General features: G+C 43.6%; 1 protein-coding gene across 1 annotated transcript in view; it reads left to right on the plus strand.

Annotated features, from left to right (window-relative positions):
- ULK4 (unc-51 like kinase 4) overlaps positions 1–16,830 on the plus strand; it is a 798,383-nt gene that overhangs the window by 83,708 nt on the left and 697,845 nt on the right. Inside the window, exons 15-16 of the mRNA XM_040353131.1 lie at positions 4,662–4,837; positions 9,128–9,174. Coding sequence (XP_040209065.1) covers positions 4,662–4,837; positions 9,128–9,174 — 223 coding nt within the window. The remainder of the gene's footprint in view (positions 1–4,661; positions 4,838–9,127; positions 9,175–16,830) is intronic.

Here is a 16,830-nt window from a genome sequence, read left to right on the forward strand (position 1 = left end):
TATATATATATATATATATATATATATATATATATATATATATATATATATATATATATAGTGTGTGTGTGTATATATATGTATGTCCCGTTGTTTACCTGTATACATGTGTATACACTCTTTAATTAAGTGTTTGTGCAGAGTAGCAACAAAAATATATGTTTTATTGTTTATGGGTATATATTTTGTGTGTGTGTATATGTATATATATAATATAATATATATATATACACACACATGACCGTCTTACCCAAGATATGCATACTCAAGACGTGCTCCATATGTGCGTTATATATGTTTTTATATATATATATATATATATATATATATACACACACACAGTTGTGCTCATATGTTTGCATACCCTGGCAGAATTTATGATTTCTTTGCCTATTTTCAGAGAATAAGAATGATAACACCAACAAATTTCTTTCACTCATGGTTTGTGTCTGGACGAAGCCATTTATTATCAATCAACTGTGTTTACTCTTTTTAAATCATAATGGCAACAGAAACTACCCAAATGACCCTGATAAAAAGTTTACATACCCCAGTTCTTAATACTGCGTATTGCCCCCTTTAACATCAATGACAGCTTGAAGTCTTTTGTGGTGTATATGTGGATGAGGTCTTTACCTTCTCAGATGGTAAAGCTGCCCATTCCACTTGGCAAAAAGCCTCCAGTTCCTGTAATTTCTTGGGCTGTCTTGCATGAACTGCACGTTTGAGATCTCCCTGGTGCCTCAATGATATTGAGGTCAGGAGACTGAGAAGGCCACTCCAGAACTTCACTTTATTCTGCTGTATGACAGGTCGACTTGGCCTTGTGTTTTGGATCATTGTCATGTTGGAATGTCCAAGTACGTCCCATGAGCAGCTTCCTGGCTGATGAATGCAAAAGTTCCTCCAGTATTTTTTGAAAACATACTGCATTCATCTTACCATCAATTTTGAGCAAATTTCCTGTAACTTTGTAGCTCACACATCCCCAAAACATCAGCGATCCACCTCCCGTGTTTCACAGTAGCAATGGCGTACCTTTCATCATAGACTATGTTTACTCCAATCCAAATGTAGCGTTTATGGTTGTGGCCAAAAAGCTACATTTTGGTCTCATCACTCCAAATGACTCTGTGCCCGAAGGTTTGAGACTTGTCTCTGTGCTGTTTGGCGTATTGTAAGCGGGATACTTTGTGGCATTTGCATTGTGTCTTTCTTCTGGCAACTCGACCATGCAACCCATCTTTCTTCAAGTACCTCCTTATTGTGCATCTTGAACCAGTCACACCACATGTTTTCACAGAGTCCTGTATTTCACCTGAAGTTATTTGTGGGTTTTTCTTTGCATCCTGAACAAATTTCCTGGCAGTTGTGGCTGAAATTTTACTTGGTCTATATATGCACTCCCCAGAAACTTCTTACCCCCTTGGGGTATGACGCAGCCACAGTATTTGCCACTGTGTAGCAACCTGGGAAATTATCAGCTCCGGATGTCTTTGGTGTTCCTATCTGGTGCTCGGTACTCCGGTCTCCCGCTCTCACTGCTATGCGGAGTTGATCTTTTGCACACTTTGTCTGACAATCTGAGGATCTGAACTTTTTTTTGTTGCTCTACATAAAGATGGCCTAGGCTATAAGAAGATTGCCAAGACCCAGGAACTGAGCTGCAGCACGGTGGCCCAGACCATACAGCGGTTTAGTAGGACAGGTTCCACTCAGAACAGTCCTCGCCATGGTCGACCAAAGAAGTTGAGTGCACGTGCTCCGTGTCATATCCAGAGGTTGTCTTCAGGAAATAGACATATGAGTGCTGCCAGCATTGCTGCAGAGGTTGAAGGGGTGGAGGGTCAGCCTGTCAGTGCTCAGACCATATGCCGCACACTGCATCAAATTGGTCTGCATGTCGTCCCAGAAGGAAGCCTCTTCTAAAGATGATTCACAAGAAAGTCCACAAACAGTTTGCTGAAGACAAGTAGATTAAGGACATGGATTACTGGAACCATGTCCTGTGGTCTGATGAGACCAAGACAAACTTATTTGGTTCAGATGGTGTCAAGCGAGTGTGGCGACAATCGTGTGTGGAGTACAAAGACATGTGGCTTGCCTACAGTCAAGCATTGTGGTGGGAGTGTCATGGTCTGGGGCTGCATAAGTGCTGCCGGCAGTGGGGAGCTACAGTTCAATGAGGGAACCATGAATGCCAACATGTACTGTGACATACTAAAGCAGAGTATGATCCCTTCCTTTCGGAGACTGGGCGGCAGGGCAGTATTCCAACATAACGACCCCAAACACGCCTTCAAGATGACCACTGCCTTGCTAAAGAAGCTGAGGGTAAAGGTGATGGGTTGGCCAAGCATATCTCCAGACCTAACCCTATTGAGCATCTGTGGGGCATCCTCAAATGGAATGAGGAGGAGCGCAAGGTCTCTAACATCCACCAGCTCTGTGATGTCGTCCTGGAGGAGTGGAAGAGGAATCCAGTGGCAACCTGTGAAGCGCTGGTGAACTTTGTGCCCAAGAGGGTTAAAGGGGTTGTAAAGGAATTTTTTTTTTTTTTATTTCTAAATAGCTTTCTTTACCTTAGTGCAGTCCTCCTTCACTTACCTCATTCTTCGATTTTGCTTTTAAATGTCCTTATTTCTTCTGAGAAATCCTCACTTCCTGTTCTTCTGTTTGTAACTCCACACAGTAATGCAAGGCTTTCTCCCTGGTGTGGAGTGTCGTGCTCGCCCCCCTCCCCTGGAATACTGGAGAGTCAGGACACCCACTAACACACAGCTCATTTCTCTATCTGCAACGTAGAGAGCGTCCTGACTCTCCTGTATTCCAGAGGAGGGGTCGAGCACGACAGTCCACACCAGGGAGAAAGCCTTGCATTACTGTGTGGAGTTACAGACAGAAGAACAGGAAATAAGGATTTATCAGAAGAAATAAGGGCATGTAAAAGCAAAATTGAAGGATGAGGTAAGTGAAGGAGGACTGCACTAAGGTAAAGGAAGCTATTTAGGATTTTTTTTTTACCTTTTTATAACCCCTTTAAGCTAGTGCTGGAAAATAATGGTGGCCACACAAAATATTGACACTTTGGGCCCAATTTGGACATTTTCACTTAGGGGCGTACTCACTTTTGTTACCAGTGGTTTAGACATTAATGGCTGCGTGTTGAGTTATTTTGAGGGGACAGCAAATTTACACTGTTGTACAAGCTGTACACTCACTACTTTTACATTGTAGCAAATTGTAATTTCTTTAGTGTTGTCACATGAAAATTATATAATACATTCATATACAAAAATGTGAGGGGGTGTACACTTTTGTCAGAAACTGTATATAATGTCTCCCCCTTTTTTAAATATTATTTTTCTACTTTTATATGCTCTTACTTTTATCACCTTTTTTAACGTTTGATTCATATGTATGGCATTTTCCATTACCATTAGCTATAAAATTCCCTAGCAGTTGCTGCTGTTTGTTTTTTGTTGTTTGTTTTTTGCCTCTTGCACTGTTCGCGGAGTTGCTGGTTATAGTGGTCCCACAGCCAACATTCCTGTATAAATAGCCTGCACTAGCAGTACAACTCCAGGCCAGTAGAAGGAGCTGAAGCTTCGCACACGTAGCCTTTCCACCCCAATTGTGCTCTCTCTGTTTGTTTCCTGGCCGGCTCCCCGCCTCTTGTGACGTCACATCCGCCCTGCAGCTCATGGTGGTTTCTTCGGCTTCCCTGTAAATACAGAATGTCATCCAGCCTCTCCAGAGCACCAGAGCCCTTTGTGCGCAGCGCAATGTCCTTGGAATGGATCAGAGCGGTCCCCTCTTCACCAGATGAGCCCATTTTATACCTTCCTTTTGTGAATGTTTTAATTCCTGTGATTAAACCACTTGTTTTAATACTACACTTGGGTGGCGCTTCTTGTTTGTCGGTCTTCTTTTTATCCTACAGGGTTGGCTTATCTCTGAGGACAGCTGCCATCATTATTCATACATTGGACTATGGACTTTTTTAGCTGAAGAACTGTTTCATATGTATTGATGCCCAAGTGTTTACTTGTTCACCCATAGAGCTCCGTGTTCATGATCACACTGTATTTTGCGTCAGTCTTTAAAAAAGAAAATTCTGTGTGCCTTTGTTTCTCCCATTACTTGCGGATGACAGCTTCTGCCAAAATCAGTCCCCTCAGTGTGTCTCCTTCACAGAAGCTGGATACTGCCCTGAGTGTCTGTCTTCCATCACTGCGAAGGTTAACAGCAGTGGCTCCTACAGAGAAAAGTTGCACCGCTCTGCCTTTCCCTTCTACCACATTCACAGAACTGGTATTACTACACCCCCATAATGCATTGTGTTTGTGAACAGACATGGGGCAATGCAACAGGATCTCTTTTGCCCATTCACTTTGTACTGTAGGAATATAATAATACAAGTTCTGTGAATGGCAGAAATGATAGAAGGGGGCGGGCGCACTGTGCAACTCTATTCAGTAACAGCCACTGCTGTTAACCTTCACGGCACCCAAACACAGCCACTCAGGGTGGTATCCAGAGGCTATGAATGAGACACACTTTTAGCAGAAGCAACGACCTGTAGGTAATGGGATACACACCAAAACAACATATATGATATCTTAGTGATTGGGTATACATATCATTTAATGTTTTTACAGGTGAGAAACTTGCTTCTCTGAAAGAACCTGATTGGAACAACTTTTGGACGCAGCTCTGCTCCTTGCTAGATTCCCCAGAGAAAGTGGTACCACGGGCAAAGCTGAACATAGTCTACTATCTGTGCACAGTGTCGGCTCACAAGGAAGTGGCTACTAGAATGATCAACTCCCAGATAGTAAGTAAATCTTCTACATTTATTGCTGTAGTAGTACATCTTTTTGGCAAGCCACAGCTTATAGATAGCTGTTAGGATTGCAAGTTACATTAATGTCCCTCATAAGTCAAAAAGATACCTTGCTGGTAGTGGACAACTGACACAGGACCAATGTTATAGAAATGAACAGAGGGCATAGCCTCAGGCCTGCTTGTCGTAAAGTCAAACTGTTACTTTGCCCATTTGGGGCAATGTAACAGGTTCTCTTTGCAGTCCACTTCCTCTGCTATTAATATTTAGCCCAGATGAGCTATAAATAGAACCTGTTTCTGTGCCCTGAATTGTAACAGGTTTACTTTGACGCCTTATTGTTGGTATCCTAAAAAAGCATGTTTCCATGTTTCATTTTTATCTGTGGGCGAAAGCAAGTTAAACAAGGCGAGGAAAAACACGAATAGCTATTGGTCTCCACATCTACTAAACCTTGATCAAGAAAAACAAACACTGCCGTCTAGCAGCACTAGGGTCATCGGTTCAAATCCCAACCAAGGCAAAGCCTGCCTGGAGTTTGCGTATTCTCCCTGTGCCTACAGGTGTTTCCTCCGGGTACTCCGGTTTTCTGCCAAACTTCAAAGGCATGCTGGTAGGTTAATTGGCTTCTATCTAAATTCACCCTAGTATGTATTGTATATGTATGAATGTGAGTTAGGGACCTTAGATTGTAAGCGCTTTGATGGCAGGAACTGATGTGAATATTCGATTCAGGTGCCTGACAAGTCGCGGTCTGCTCTATTCAATGGAACAGTTCTAATAGGAGCGACGTATGTCGCTCCGATTTAGAAAAAGCTTCCTGTACGACTTTGGGGGTGACTTGCATTGACTTCAATACAGAAGTCATTTTGCAAGTTGCCTCTCAAGCGGTCTTGAGATCGCCTTGCCGAGTCGCCCCCAAAGTCGTGCAGACTGTGTGAGAACCGGCTCTTACTGTTGGCTGCTTGTGTTTTGAAGTATTATACTCAAATTGCATCTTTTTTCTTACTGCCATGAAAACTGGATGTTTTTCTTTACCTAAGTGTACAAACTTTTTCCAGAAATCTAATTTTCCGCCCAACTTGAGCTATATTTTTTAATAGCAGTGATTCAGGAAAAGTAAATACTTCTGTTTAAAGGTTAGCTCCATCTTTTGCACCGTGTTTCATGTTTCCCCGTATTTAGTTATTTTTCTAACCAAGGTTACACTTGCACTAAAAAGGACCTTTTTACCTACTTAATATTTTGCATTAATGTAAATTATATGAAAATATATGCTGCACTGTTACTTTAGCTGTCCTGGGAGCAGATCTGATTTTTAACAAGTTCACAGTTTGATAGCTGTTAAGTAGACTACCATGTTAATTAACACATTCATGTTTTATGTACCCGTCATCGCTAGAGCTGCTATTGCAACCATATCTTAATTCCAGTAGAACACGCACAATGTATATTATAGTCGACCCATAGAACTTCCAGTTTGAGTGTAAAGTTTCATTGGTGGGTTTCTGACAACAGTCATTTTTTCATTCATAATCGGAACCAGCGTATCTCCAGGATTGGCAAGATTCTAACAATTCTAGTATGATAACACCTACATTTCATCCAGCACTGCATTTTTATGAGCAGGATGCATTATATTTTTCTTAACACAGTATAAAGAACACATTGTTAATAATACAAGGTATAATATACTTAAGGTATTAAACAAGTAAAAGAAGAACATATAAACATAACTGACATTGAAATGTATCCCTAATAAAAAAAAAAAAAAAGTAGGGATATAGCCGATTTGTTAACAAAATCAACAAATTAGACGAATATCTTGTTTAAACAAGATATTGAAAGGATTAATATATAATGTAGTATTTACGTGGTATAATCATCATATGCGTATTAATCACTAATCTACTAAATGGTATTTTTAAGGTTGTTAAAATAAAGAAATAAAGGACAGATAAGAAAGAAAAATGTGGGCAAGACGAAGACAGTCCAGGTTTTTCTTTCATGAATATTTGTAGATGAATAATGTAACCCATGTCGCCACGTATTTTCAAAAATAGTTGGACGGTTATGTAAAATACAAGTCAATTTATCATTGATCATAACCCAGTTCAGGTTTTGTATAACATAATCAAATGTTATTCCAGATTCCAGCAATGCGCAATGGCTATACGAGTGGCTAGGATTATATAGGATATTAAGCCTTTGGCGTATTTAAAGGGGTGGTTCATCCTAAAAACTACTTTTTTTTATTACACTGGCCCCCCACATTACAATACGATTAAGGCTATTTTTTTTTTTTTTATGCTGTACATACCTTTGTACAGCATATTCACCCGTGGCTTCCGGCTTGCGAGTCCCGCGGGAGTGGGCGTTCCTAACATGTCTGTGATTGACGTTTTGACCAAAAACGAGCTCCCCCCGTCGCGTAAGCCGCGTCACGGTTGGCGAAAGGAGCCGAATGGCGAGTCGGCGCTATACTGCGCATCGCCATTCGGCTCCTTTCGGCAATCGTGACGCGGCTTACGCGACGGGGGGAGCTCGTTTTTGGTCAAAACGTCAATCACAGACATGTTAGGAACGCCCACTCCCGCGGGACTCGCAAGCCGGAAGCCACGGGTATATATGCTGTACAAAGGTATGTACAGCATAAAAAAAAAATAATCGCCTTAATCGTATTGTAATGTGGGGGGCCAGTGTAATAAAAAAAAGTAGTTTTTAGGGTGAACCACCCCTTTAAGTAAACTCATATAACATTTTTGAAAGAGCAATTTCAGGGGATTTAAGAATAGTTTGTTTGGTAATTTCATGTATAAAGTCAGATATTTTGATCCCAAATTTACGTATTTTGGGACATTGATACCAAATGTGTGCTATAGAACCTTCTTGACCCCAATTTCTAAAACATCTAGAAGAGACTTGTCTTTTTATTTTAACAATTCTCAATGGAACCCCATGTACCATCGCAATGAAGTAATTTGATTCCACTAACAAGGTATTGATCGATATTTTAGAGAGATTGTTGATCGTATTCTACTATTCCCAAGAAAAAATAAGATCTGTTCCCCATTATTCTATTATTGGGGAGTCCCAATGTGAACTAGTGCATTGGGAAGCTATGCAAAATAAATAGTACTGCATCAAACCAGCGAGTGTAAAATGGGTTACCGTCCGTGTTACCACAGCACAATGTCTGAATAGGCTCTTGCAAAACAGTCAGGTATTCATAGCAGCAAGAATGCAGCTGATGGGTACATTAATTTAGATTGTACAACACTATAAGCTAAAATGGGTTCACCATCTTTCTGTAACTGGTGCAATGGATTGGAACTGACTAATGGCTATGGGGTTGCAAAGTGTACTGTATGTGCTAAACTATATGGGATGTCAGATCATATATTATTATAATATATAATCCTTTTTAAAAAATATTTCCTTTTGGTTGCATTTTTAATAGAATTTTCTTTAAAGCGGAACTTCACTCTCTCAAGCAACATTGATTATTTTTAATCTTAAGGGCTCTTTCACACGGAGCGGATCTGTATTGATCCGCTCCGTTAGCCCGTTTGGCTCAGCGGGAATTCCTCCGTTAATCCCCGCTGAGCTGTCAGCGGACAGGGCGGTCCCCGCACACAGTGCAGAGACCGCCCTGTCTCTCCTCCGCTCTCCCCTATGGGGAATCGGATGAATACGGACCGTGTGTCCGTATTCATCCAATCCGTTTCGCCGGACGGAAGAAAAATAGGGTTTTCTTCCGTCCGCAAAAGCAGATCTTTGCGGACGCGGATGGTTGCGGACGTTAGCGGATGCATCATCCGCTAACGTCTGCAAAATTTCTTACAAATTTCTTCAGGGACGAATATGACTAGAACTGTTTATTTGATATAGTACTGCGTAATAGGTTGGCGTTCTATAAATACTGGGAATTAAATAAACATACATTTCTGTATCAATTTTATGTCTGGAAAATCCTGCTTTATAAATATTACTAATCCTTGGCTTTATCACATATGTTGACATTGGTGCAGTCATTTGCAATAAATGATGCAAATAAAATGATCCATACATAGAAGCGCTGTGCCACAAGATGTGCTATGACACTCTTCAACAGGTATTCAACTAATGTGTGAATGGGAATTAGAAAAATATTCAGTGCTATAGGATTCTGAGGCACTTATTAAATCTAAATCCCATGAAATCTCAACATATTAGATTTAATTGTGTGCCTGTATTTTAAAAGGATGTAATATAAAATGTTTACCTGTTTTTATATTTCAGTTTCCATGTCTTATGCAGCAGTTACGGGGAGCACCGAACTGGGATATGTAAGTATTCCCTTGTATTTTTATGTGACTTAAATTTTGCATTATGTAGTTGTAAAGGATATTCTGTTTCCCATAAGCACAGTGACAGAACATGTCAGCCAGTTCCAGGGAAATACTTCCTTGGCATGGATGAATGTAGGCCTAGCTAGATTAGGAAGACAGGAGGGTGAAAACCAAGCCTTTGTTTGGTATGTTACATGTTAAAGTGAACATGTGTGCTGATCCATGCACACCAAGTACGGTATTTATCGGTGTATAATAAGCACCTTAATTTTAAGAGGGAAGTTTCAGGAAAAAACTACAATTTTAAATGAAGTATTTTGAAGCAAAATAAGGGTCAGTGCCCATCAATGCAGCCTTATCGGTGCCCATCTGCAGCTTCGCCATTTCCCATCATTGCAGCCTTGCCATTGCCCATCTGCAGCCTCGCCATTGCCCATCACTGCAGTCTGATCAGTGCCCATCATTGCAGCCTTATCCATCATTGCAGCCTGTCAGATGCTTGACTGTGCAAATCACCTCCCGCCAAAAGGAAACAAGTTTGGGACAGTCCCAGAAAATGTGCAGCATCGTCCCTTCAGCATTTCCACACCGCCAGCAAACACTGGCGATATGTAGGAGGAAACGATGCAAGGTGGTGGGCACCCTGTACCAACGGGTTAGGATCTTGTAGCATGTCTCCTGAATCCTCGGTGCCCAGGTCGGACTCCCACTTGGTTAGGAAGGGAGGAATGTATCCCTCCACCGGTCTAGTCAAAGAGGCATAAATAATTGAGAGACCATGCCAGACCGGTTCCCCCCAGCAGCACAGGCGCTCCAATTCCGTAAAAGGACGAGAGGTGCCAAGGGTCCGTAGACACTTGCGCAGAAAGTTGCAAAGCTGGAAGCCGCTCCAAAAGTCCAATGGAGGGTCCGTGGCAGATAGCCCAGCAAAGGTGGAGAGTCGGCTATCGGAGCCCACAAAATCACAGAGACGAAGTCTGCGACTCGTGGCCAACCTGCTGGAAATGGGGGATCCGAAGACCGGGCTGAAACTCTGGGTTGCCCAGAACCAGAACCATGGGAGAAGGCAGCGGTAACACCGAAGTGTGTCTAAATGTGTCCCTGGTTACCAGAAGAAGGGTGCTACCCAGTGTGGGGTGATCAGAGAGGGCCTTTGGGAGTGGCGACGTGATCCACGGCCAGCTTTTAGCTGTACTGTCAGAGTCCTCCGTCTCCATGGCCCCAAAATACATTTTTATCTTACAACCAGCTGGCCTTAATATCCATGTAAGTGAAATCAGGAGGTCGGAGATAATCAGACAAGCATTGTTTAGTACCTACTTTAGCCCTCGTTGACATTGAATGCGGCTTTGAAATTGTGTGACTTCATCTAAAATCACATGATTTCAAAGCTGCATGTCAGTGCGTCTTGGAAGACATTTGTACTGCTTCATGCACAGATGTCTATGCAAGTCGCACCTCACCTGAAATCGCCAAAGGTAGTGCAGGAACTACTTTTTTAACGCGTCAGGGCACCGCAAAGTCAGTGTCACCCCAATTTGAACAGTGCTATTGCCGACAACAGGGTGCGACTCGTCCCCCGGTGTGAACGGGGGGCTTGGTGGGTAATATTTTAGGTTCTGCTGCTTGATTCTTATTGGTGTAAGTAAGCAAAACCCTTTGCTTTCCCTTCATTCAGATTTTATACATCAATTGAAATTATGTTAAATGACCCTGCAAACGTTAACTGCGTTTTTTATTTGGTAAAATACTGCCTATTTCATTTTTATATTTTGATTACTCCAGATAATCAAAAGCAATAAAAGTGAGCATTCAAGAGATGAAAGGATGTAGTAAAATATGTTTTTCCGATGGGCCAAGGATATTGTCTCCAATTAGTTGCAGTGTGATTGATATTACTGCATACATTTTAATGCACACTTAATAAATCTTGAAGGAACCGTGTAGCCTAGTTCCATCGTAAGTAATTGATGCTAGTAGTAAGCTGTTTTAGCTTAGCTGAAATATTACTGAATTAATTTTATTATGCAGCTGTAACACGTTTGTCAATATTATTTTTTTTGAATATTGTGCTATATTTATCTATTTAATTTCCATATAAAGTACATAACAAGCTAGGCGTTTTTCTAGATGTTACGCTTTATGGACAGAGAATGCCCAGTACATCCATTGTACATGTTAAATATCCTCTGTAATAGCTTTTCATAATTTATGTCCAAATCAGATAATATTAAATAAATTGTATTTGCATCCTAATGGCTGCTTGTAATTAATTGTATCAAGTTACAGCAAATATATTGAAAAATCTTGTGTCATACTACCCTCTAGTGGACTATATCAGAAGCAGCTACTAATGAACAGAATTTATGTCGGGTGTGGTAGGATGAAAAAAATGGAAATCAATTCTTTGTTCATAGTACAGCAAGAACTGTAAAAAACATTCTGCACTGCCTATAATACCATCATAGCATTTATAAAAACTCTTATTTTTAATTTTTTCTCTTATTTATTGACATATTTTGGTACCATTTTCATATACAGATTTGTAGATGCTGCCTAAAATCACAAAATAAAAAATAATGATTGAATGGGGTATTTTTCTCAGTTCTGCAGAGCTTTTTGTTTAACCACTTGACCACTGGGCACGAAAACCCCCTTAATCACCAGACCAATTTTCAGCTTTCGGTGCTCTCACAATTTGAATGACAATTACTCAGTCATACAACATTGTACCCATCTGAAATTTTTGTCCTTTTTTTCCCACAAATAGAGCTTTCTTTTGGTGGTATTTGATCACCTCTGCGGTTTTTATTTTTTGCGCTATAAAAGAAAAAAGACTGAAAATTCTGTAAAAAAAAAAAAAAAAAAATCTAGTTTCTGTCATATTAGCAGGTTATTTCTCACACACAGCATATGCATACTACAAATTACACCCCAAAACACATTCTGCTATTCCTCCCGAGTATAGCGATACCACATGTGTGCGACTTTTACACAGCGTGGCCACATAGAGAGGCCCAACATGCAGGGAGCACCATCAGGCGTTCTGGAGCACCCAGGCCAATTCTGACATTCCTCTCCTACATGTAAAAATCATCATTTATTTGCTAAAAAAATTACATAGAAACCCAAAACATTATATATGCTTTTTTTTCAAAGACCCTAGAGAATACAATGGCGGTTGTTGCAACTTTTTATCTTGCACGGTATTTTCGCAGCAATTTTTTGAACGCGTGTTTTTAAAAAAAAAACAGTTTTGTGCTTAAAAAAAAAAAAAAAACAGTAAAGTTAGCCCAATGTTTTTGCATAATATGAAAGATGAAGTTACGCCGAGTAAATAGATACCCAACATGTCACCCTTCAAAATTGCACACGCTCGTGAAATTGCGCCAAACGTTGCTACTTAAAAATCCCCATAGGCGACGTATTGCAAGGTATTGGAGTATTGAGGGTATTGCGGAGTATTGGGGGGGTATTGCAGAGTATGGGGGGGTATTGCAGAGTATGGGGGGGGGTATTGCAGAGTATGGGGGGGTATTGCAGAGTATGGGGGGGGGTATTGCAGAGTATGGGGGGGGTATTGCAGAGTATGGGGGGGGTATTGCAGAGTATGGGGGGGGGTATTGCAGAGTATGGGGGGGTGGGTATTGCAGAGTATGGGGGGGTGGGTATTGCAGAGTATGGGGGGGTGGGTATTGCAGAGTAAAATAAAAAAAATGATGAGTGCAATACTCTGCAATACCCCACCCCATACTCTGCAATACCCCACCCCATACTCTGCAATACCCCACCCCATACTCTGCAATACCCACCCCCCCAGGGTGGGTATTGCAGAGTATGGGGTGGGGTATTGCAGAGTATGGGGTGGGGTATTGCAGAGTATGGGGTGGGGTATTGCAGAGTATTGCACTCATCATTATTTTTTTTTTACTGCAGAGTATTGCGCAGGGATGGCTGGATCTGTGACTGCAATTGTCACAGATCCAGCCCACAGTGCGGCGGCTGCTGCTGCCGCCCGATCCCCCCCCCCTCCCTCTCCTCTCACACTGTACCGAACGGTACAGAGAGGAGAGGGAGGAACCGGCGTCATTACATGACGCCGGTTTGTTTACAAGTGATCGCGCCGTCATTGGACGGCGCGATCACGTGGTAAGGAGCCGCTTCCATTGGCTCCTTACCGCGAGTGCTGTTGCTGCGGGTCCCGTAGACCCGGCGAGCACCGGCGATCGCGTGTGCGCGCCCGCTCGGGCGCGCACAACGCAGTCTCTGGGAGGACGTACATTGACGCCCTCCTAGAGTACAGGAACCGCTCTGTAGCCGTATTTTGGCTATAGGGCGGTTACCAACTGGTTAAATCCCATGGGTCACCTCACTTTGTTTTCAGGTGGGCTCAAAATTTTAACAAAGTATTTGTCCCACAACAGACTGATAAGCCCATTCACTTTTATTGCTTCTCCTAGCGGTTCCCTCTTTGGAAGAATGTTTGGAAGCTAGGGAGAAAGCCAGGAGATGAACTTGCATGCCTACGTGTTTATCTCACTTTGTTCTGTTGTGGACCTAAATGTTGCATTAAAGTGGAACTATAGGCAAAACGTTTTTTTTTCATTTTGGATAGAGCAAGGGAGAGATTTAACCCCCGCCATCTGTGTCCCATTGCAGAGATTTACCTTCACTTCCTGTCCCATAGCCAAACAGGAAGTGAGAGGAAATACATGCAAATTAAGAGGATATCTTTGGGGGCCCCCATGTCACCAGAACTGCAAGTGTTCCTATTGGAAGATTTCCCCTCTATTACTTTTCTGGCGACAACCCACACTTTTAATGCTAATGGTAAAAAGGACAAATAATGAGGGTGAATCTCCCTAAAAGCAGAGGTTCACACAAAAAGTGAACCTCCGCTTTTTGAATCCCTCCCCCCCCTCCGGTGTCACATTTGGCACCTTTCAGGGGGGAGGGGGGTGCAGATACCTGTCTGAGGTATTTGCACCACTTCCGGGTTCTGATCCCTGCTGGGAATCCAGCCTATCACTTCACCCATTCCCCCGCCCCCGCTGTCTTCTGGGAAACACTGTTCCCAGGAGATAGCGGGGACCAGTGGTGGCACGCCGCGATCCCCGCACATGCACAGTAGGGAATCGGGCAGTGAAGCAGCAAGACTTCACTTCCTGATTCCCTCACCAAGGATGGTGGCGGAAGCAGCCGAGGACCGAGCGATTGCTCAGCCTTGGCTGCTGACATCGCAGGCGCCCTGGACAGATAAGTGTCCATTTTTTAAAAGTCAGCAGCTGCAGTATTTGCTGCTGGCTTTAAAAAAAAAAAAAACAGATGGACCTCCGCTTTAACCCGGGGGCACAGACAGCAGTAAAAACTGACAGATGTTCTAATCTCTCTCCACTTTTTCCAAAAACTAAAAAAAGTTGTGCCTTTAGTTATATACTTTAATCGTTTCATGCACAGCAAACTATGCCAGCCAGGTCAGTGTAGGCTATTTTTCATTGCAAAGGCTTGTAGACCAGAATTATTCTGTAGCATGTTGCAGGGCTTATCTACTTATGGCGGGAAAAAAATCAAAAATTAAGGAAAACAACCTATCAAGGGTAATAAGGTTAACCTATTTCTATATGCACTCTTGTTTAAAATTGTCTCACAACAGTTCATTATTTATTGCATGATAATGGTGTGCTGTCCATCCATACTGTCATGGTCTTACCTCTTTGCAGGCTTCTTACATCTGACATGTGCTGGCGGCCATGTTTGCTTCCTGGGGTTCTTATAAACTTACCACACCCTGCGGCTCCTCCTTCCCATTGGGAGGAGCTGGATGCCTTGTATATATATAGGAGGGCTGTTGCTGCAGTTCCTTGCTTGGTCCTCTTGTATACACATGATCCTGAGATTGTGCTGCTGCTCTTGGTTACCGACCCGGCTCCCACGGACGATCCTTCTGGCTCCTGATCCCAGGCTTGTCTCACCACCTCTCTCTTGTTACGGACTCCGGCTTGGCTGACTCTCATTCCCGGCTATCGAACCCTGGCTCCGGTGGAAGACTCTGCTGACTGTTTGATCATCCGTTTGGACTTTAACCTTGCTGTTTGGTTTTTAATAAAGCCTTCCTATTTCATTTATCTGTTGTTGTACGTCTGATTCATGCTTCCGTGACATTAGGACCAAGCCATGAATTCTGACGGTACAGGGCCACCTTCGCTACCCATGCTGGTTGCCAGACTGGATCAGCAGGATCACCTGTTGGGTCAGTTCGCTCAGGCGTTGCAAACCCTGCTTGCACGCACGGCTCATCTCGCTCCCATTGCCGATAGGCCGGTTGTCGCTCCTGGGTCCGCTCCTACTGCCGCTCCAGTTGTTGCGCCAGAGTCTACCCCGACACCTGTTGTTGCGCCTGCGGTGTCTCGGGGTATGACCGGTTCTGCCCCCCTTCTGCAGTGCTTTGGGGGAGAGCCAACTCAGTGCCGAGGTTTCCTTAATCAAGTGGGAATTTATTTTGAGTTGCTGCCACATGCCTTTCCCACTGAGAGATCAAAGGTGGGCTTCTTGATCTCGCTGCTCTCGGACAGGGCCTTGGCCTGGGCAAGCCCCTTATGGGAGAACAACAATCCGGTGGTTGCCAAGTTTTCCGGTTTTGTTGCTTCTCTTCGGAAGGTGTTCGATGTACCAGGTCGCTCTGCCTCTGCTGCGAGGCTCCTTATGTCCGTCAGACAGGGTTCACGATCGGTAACCGAATACGCCATTGAGTTTCGTACCCCGGCAGCAGAGGTGGGCTGGAATAATGAGGCTCTGGTCGCTGCTTTCTCCCATGGTCTCTCGGATGCCTTGAAGGATGAGGTTGCGGCTAAGGACCTACCTGTGGAGCTCGAGGCTCTTATTTCTTTCCTGATATTGATTGACACCAGACTCAGGGAGAGACCTTCCTTTAAGGAGAGCCTGCGGAGGTCTCCTAACAGATTGGTGCCTACGTTTGCTGTCCCACCCGTGCCTCCCTCTCCTCCCACACCTCCTGGAGTTGACTTGCCTGGGGGTGAACCCATGCAGCTGGGGTTTGCTCGCCTGTCCGAGGGGGAGAGGGCATTCCGGAGACACGAGGGCCGATGCATGTACTGTGGTCTCGGTGGGCATTTTCGGTTGGCATGTCCGAACCGTCCGGGAAACGCTCGCACCTGAGATCCTGTCGGGGGCAGATCTTGGGTGGAGTCTCTTCGTCCCCGGTTTCCCGTGCTGATAAACCACTGATCACCGTTGTTCTCTCCTGGGTCGGGGGCTCGGTGACGACCCAGGCGTTGGTGAACTCTGGTGCTGGTGGATTTTTCATTGATAGTAAGTTTGCTGCTGCCAACTCCATTCCTCTGCAGGCTCGAGTTTCCCCGCTGGTTCTCGAGGCGATAGACGGCAGACCCCTCCAGCCGTCGCACATGACTCATGAGACCCTTCCAGTAGGGATAGCCATTGGGGCCGTTCACAGGGAGTCCGCTTGCCTTCAGGTAATTTCGTCTCCACACTACTCGGTGGTCTTGGGGTACCCCTGGCTCCAGAAGCATAATCCGACTTTCGATTGGAGATCGGCCCAGATCCTCTCGTGGTCACCACAGTGTGGGGCTAGTTGCATCCATGGGCCTGTAAAGTTGTTGTGTACCTCCTTGG

The sequence above is a fragment of the Rana temporaria genome, chromosome 5, assembly GCF_905171775.1.
Source record: "Rana temporaria chromosome 5, aRanTem1.1, whole genome shotgun sequence".
NCBI lineage: Eukaryota > Metazoa > Chordata > Amphibia > Anura > Ranidae > Rana > Rana temporaria.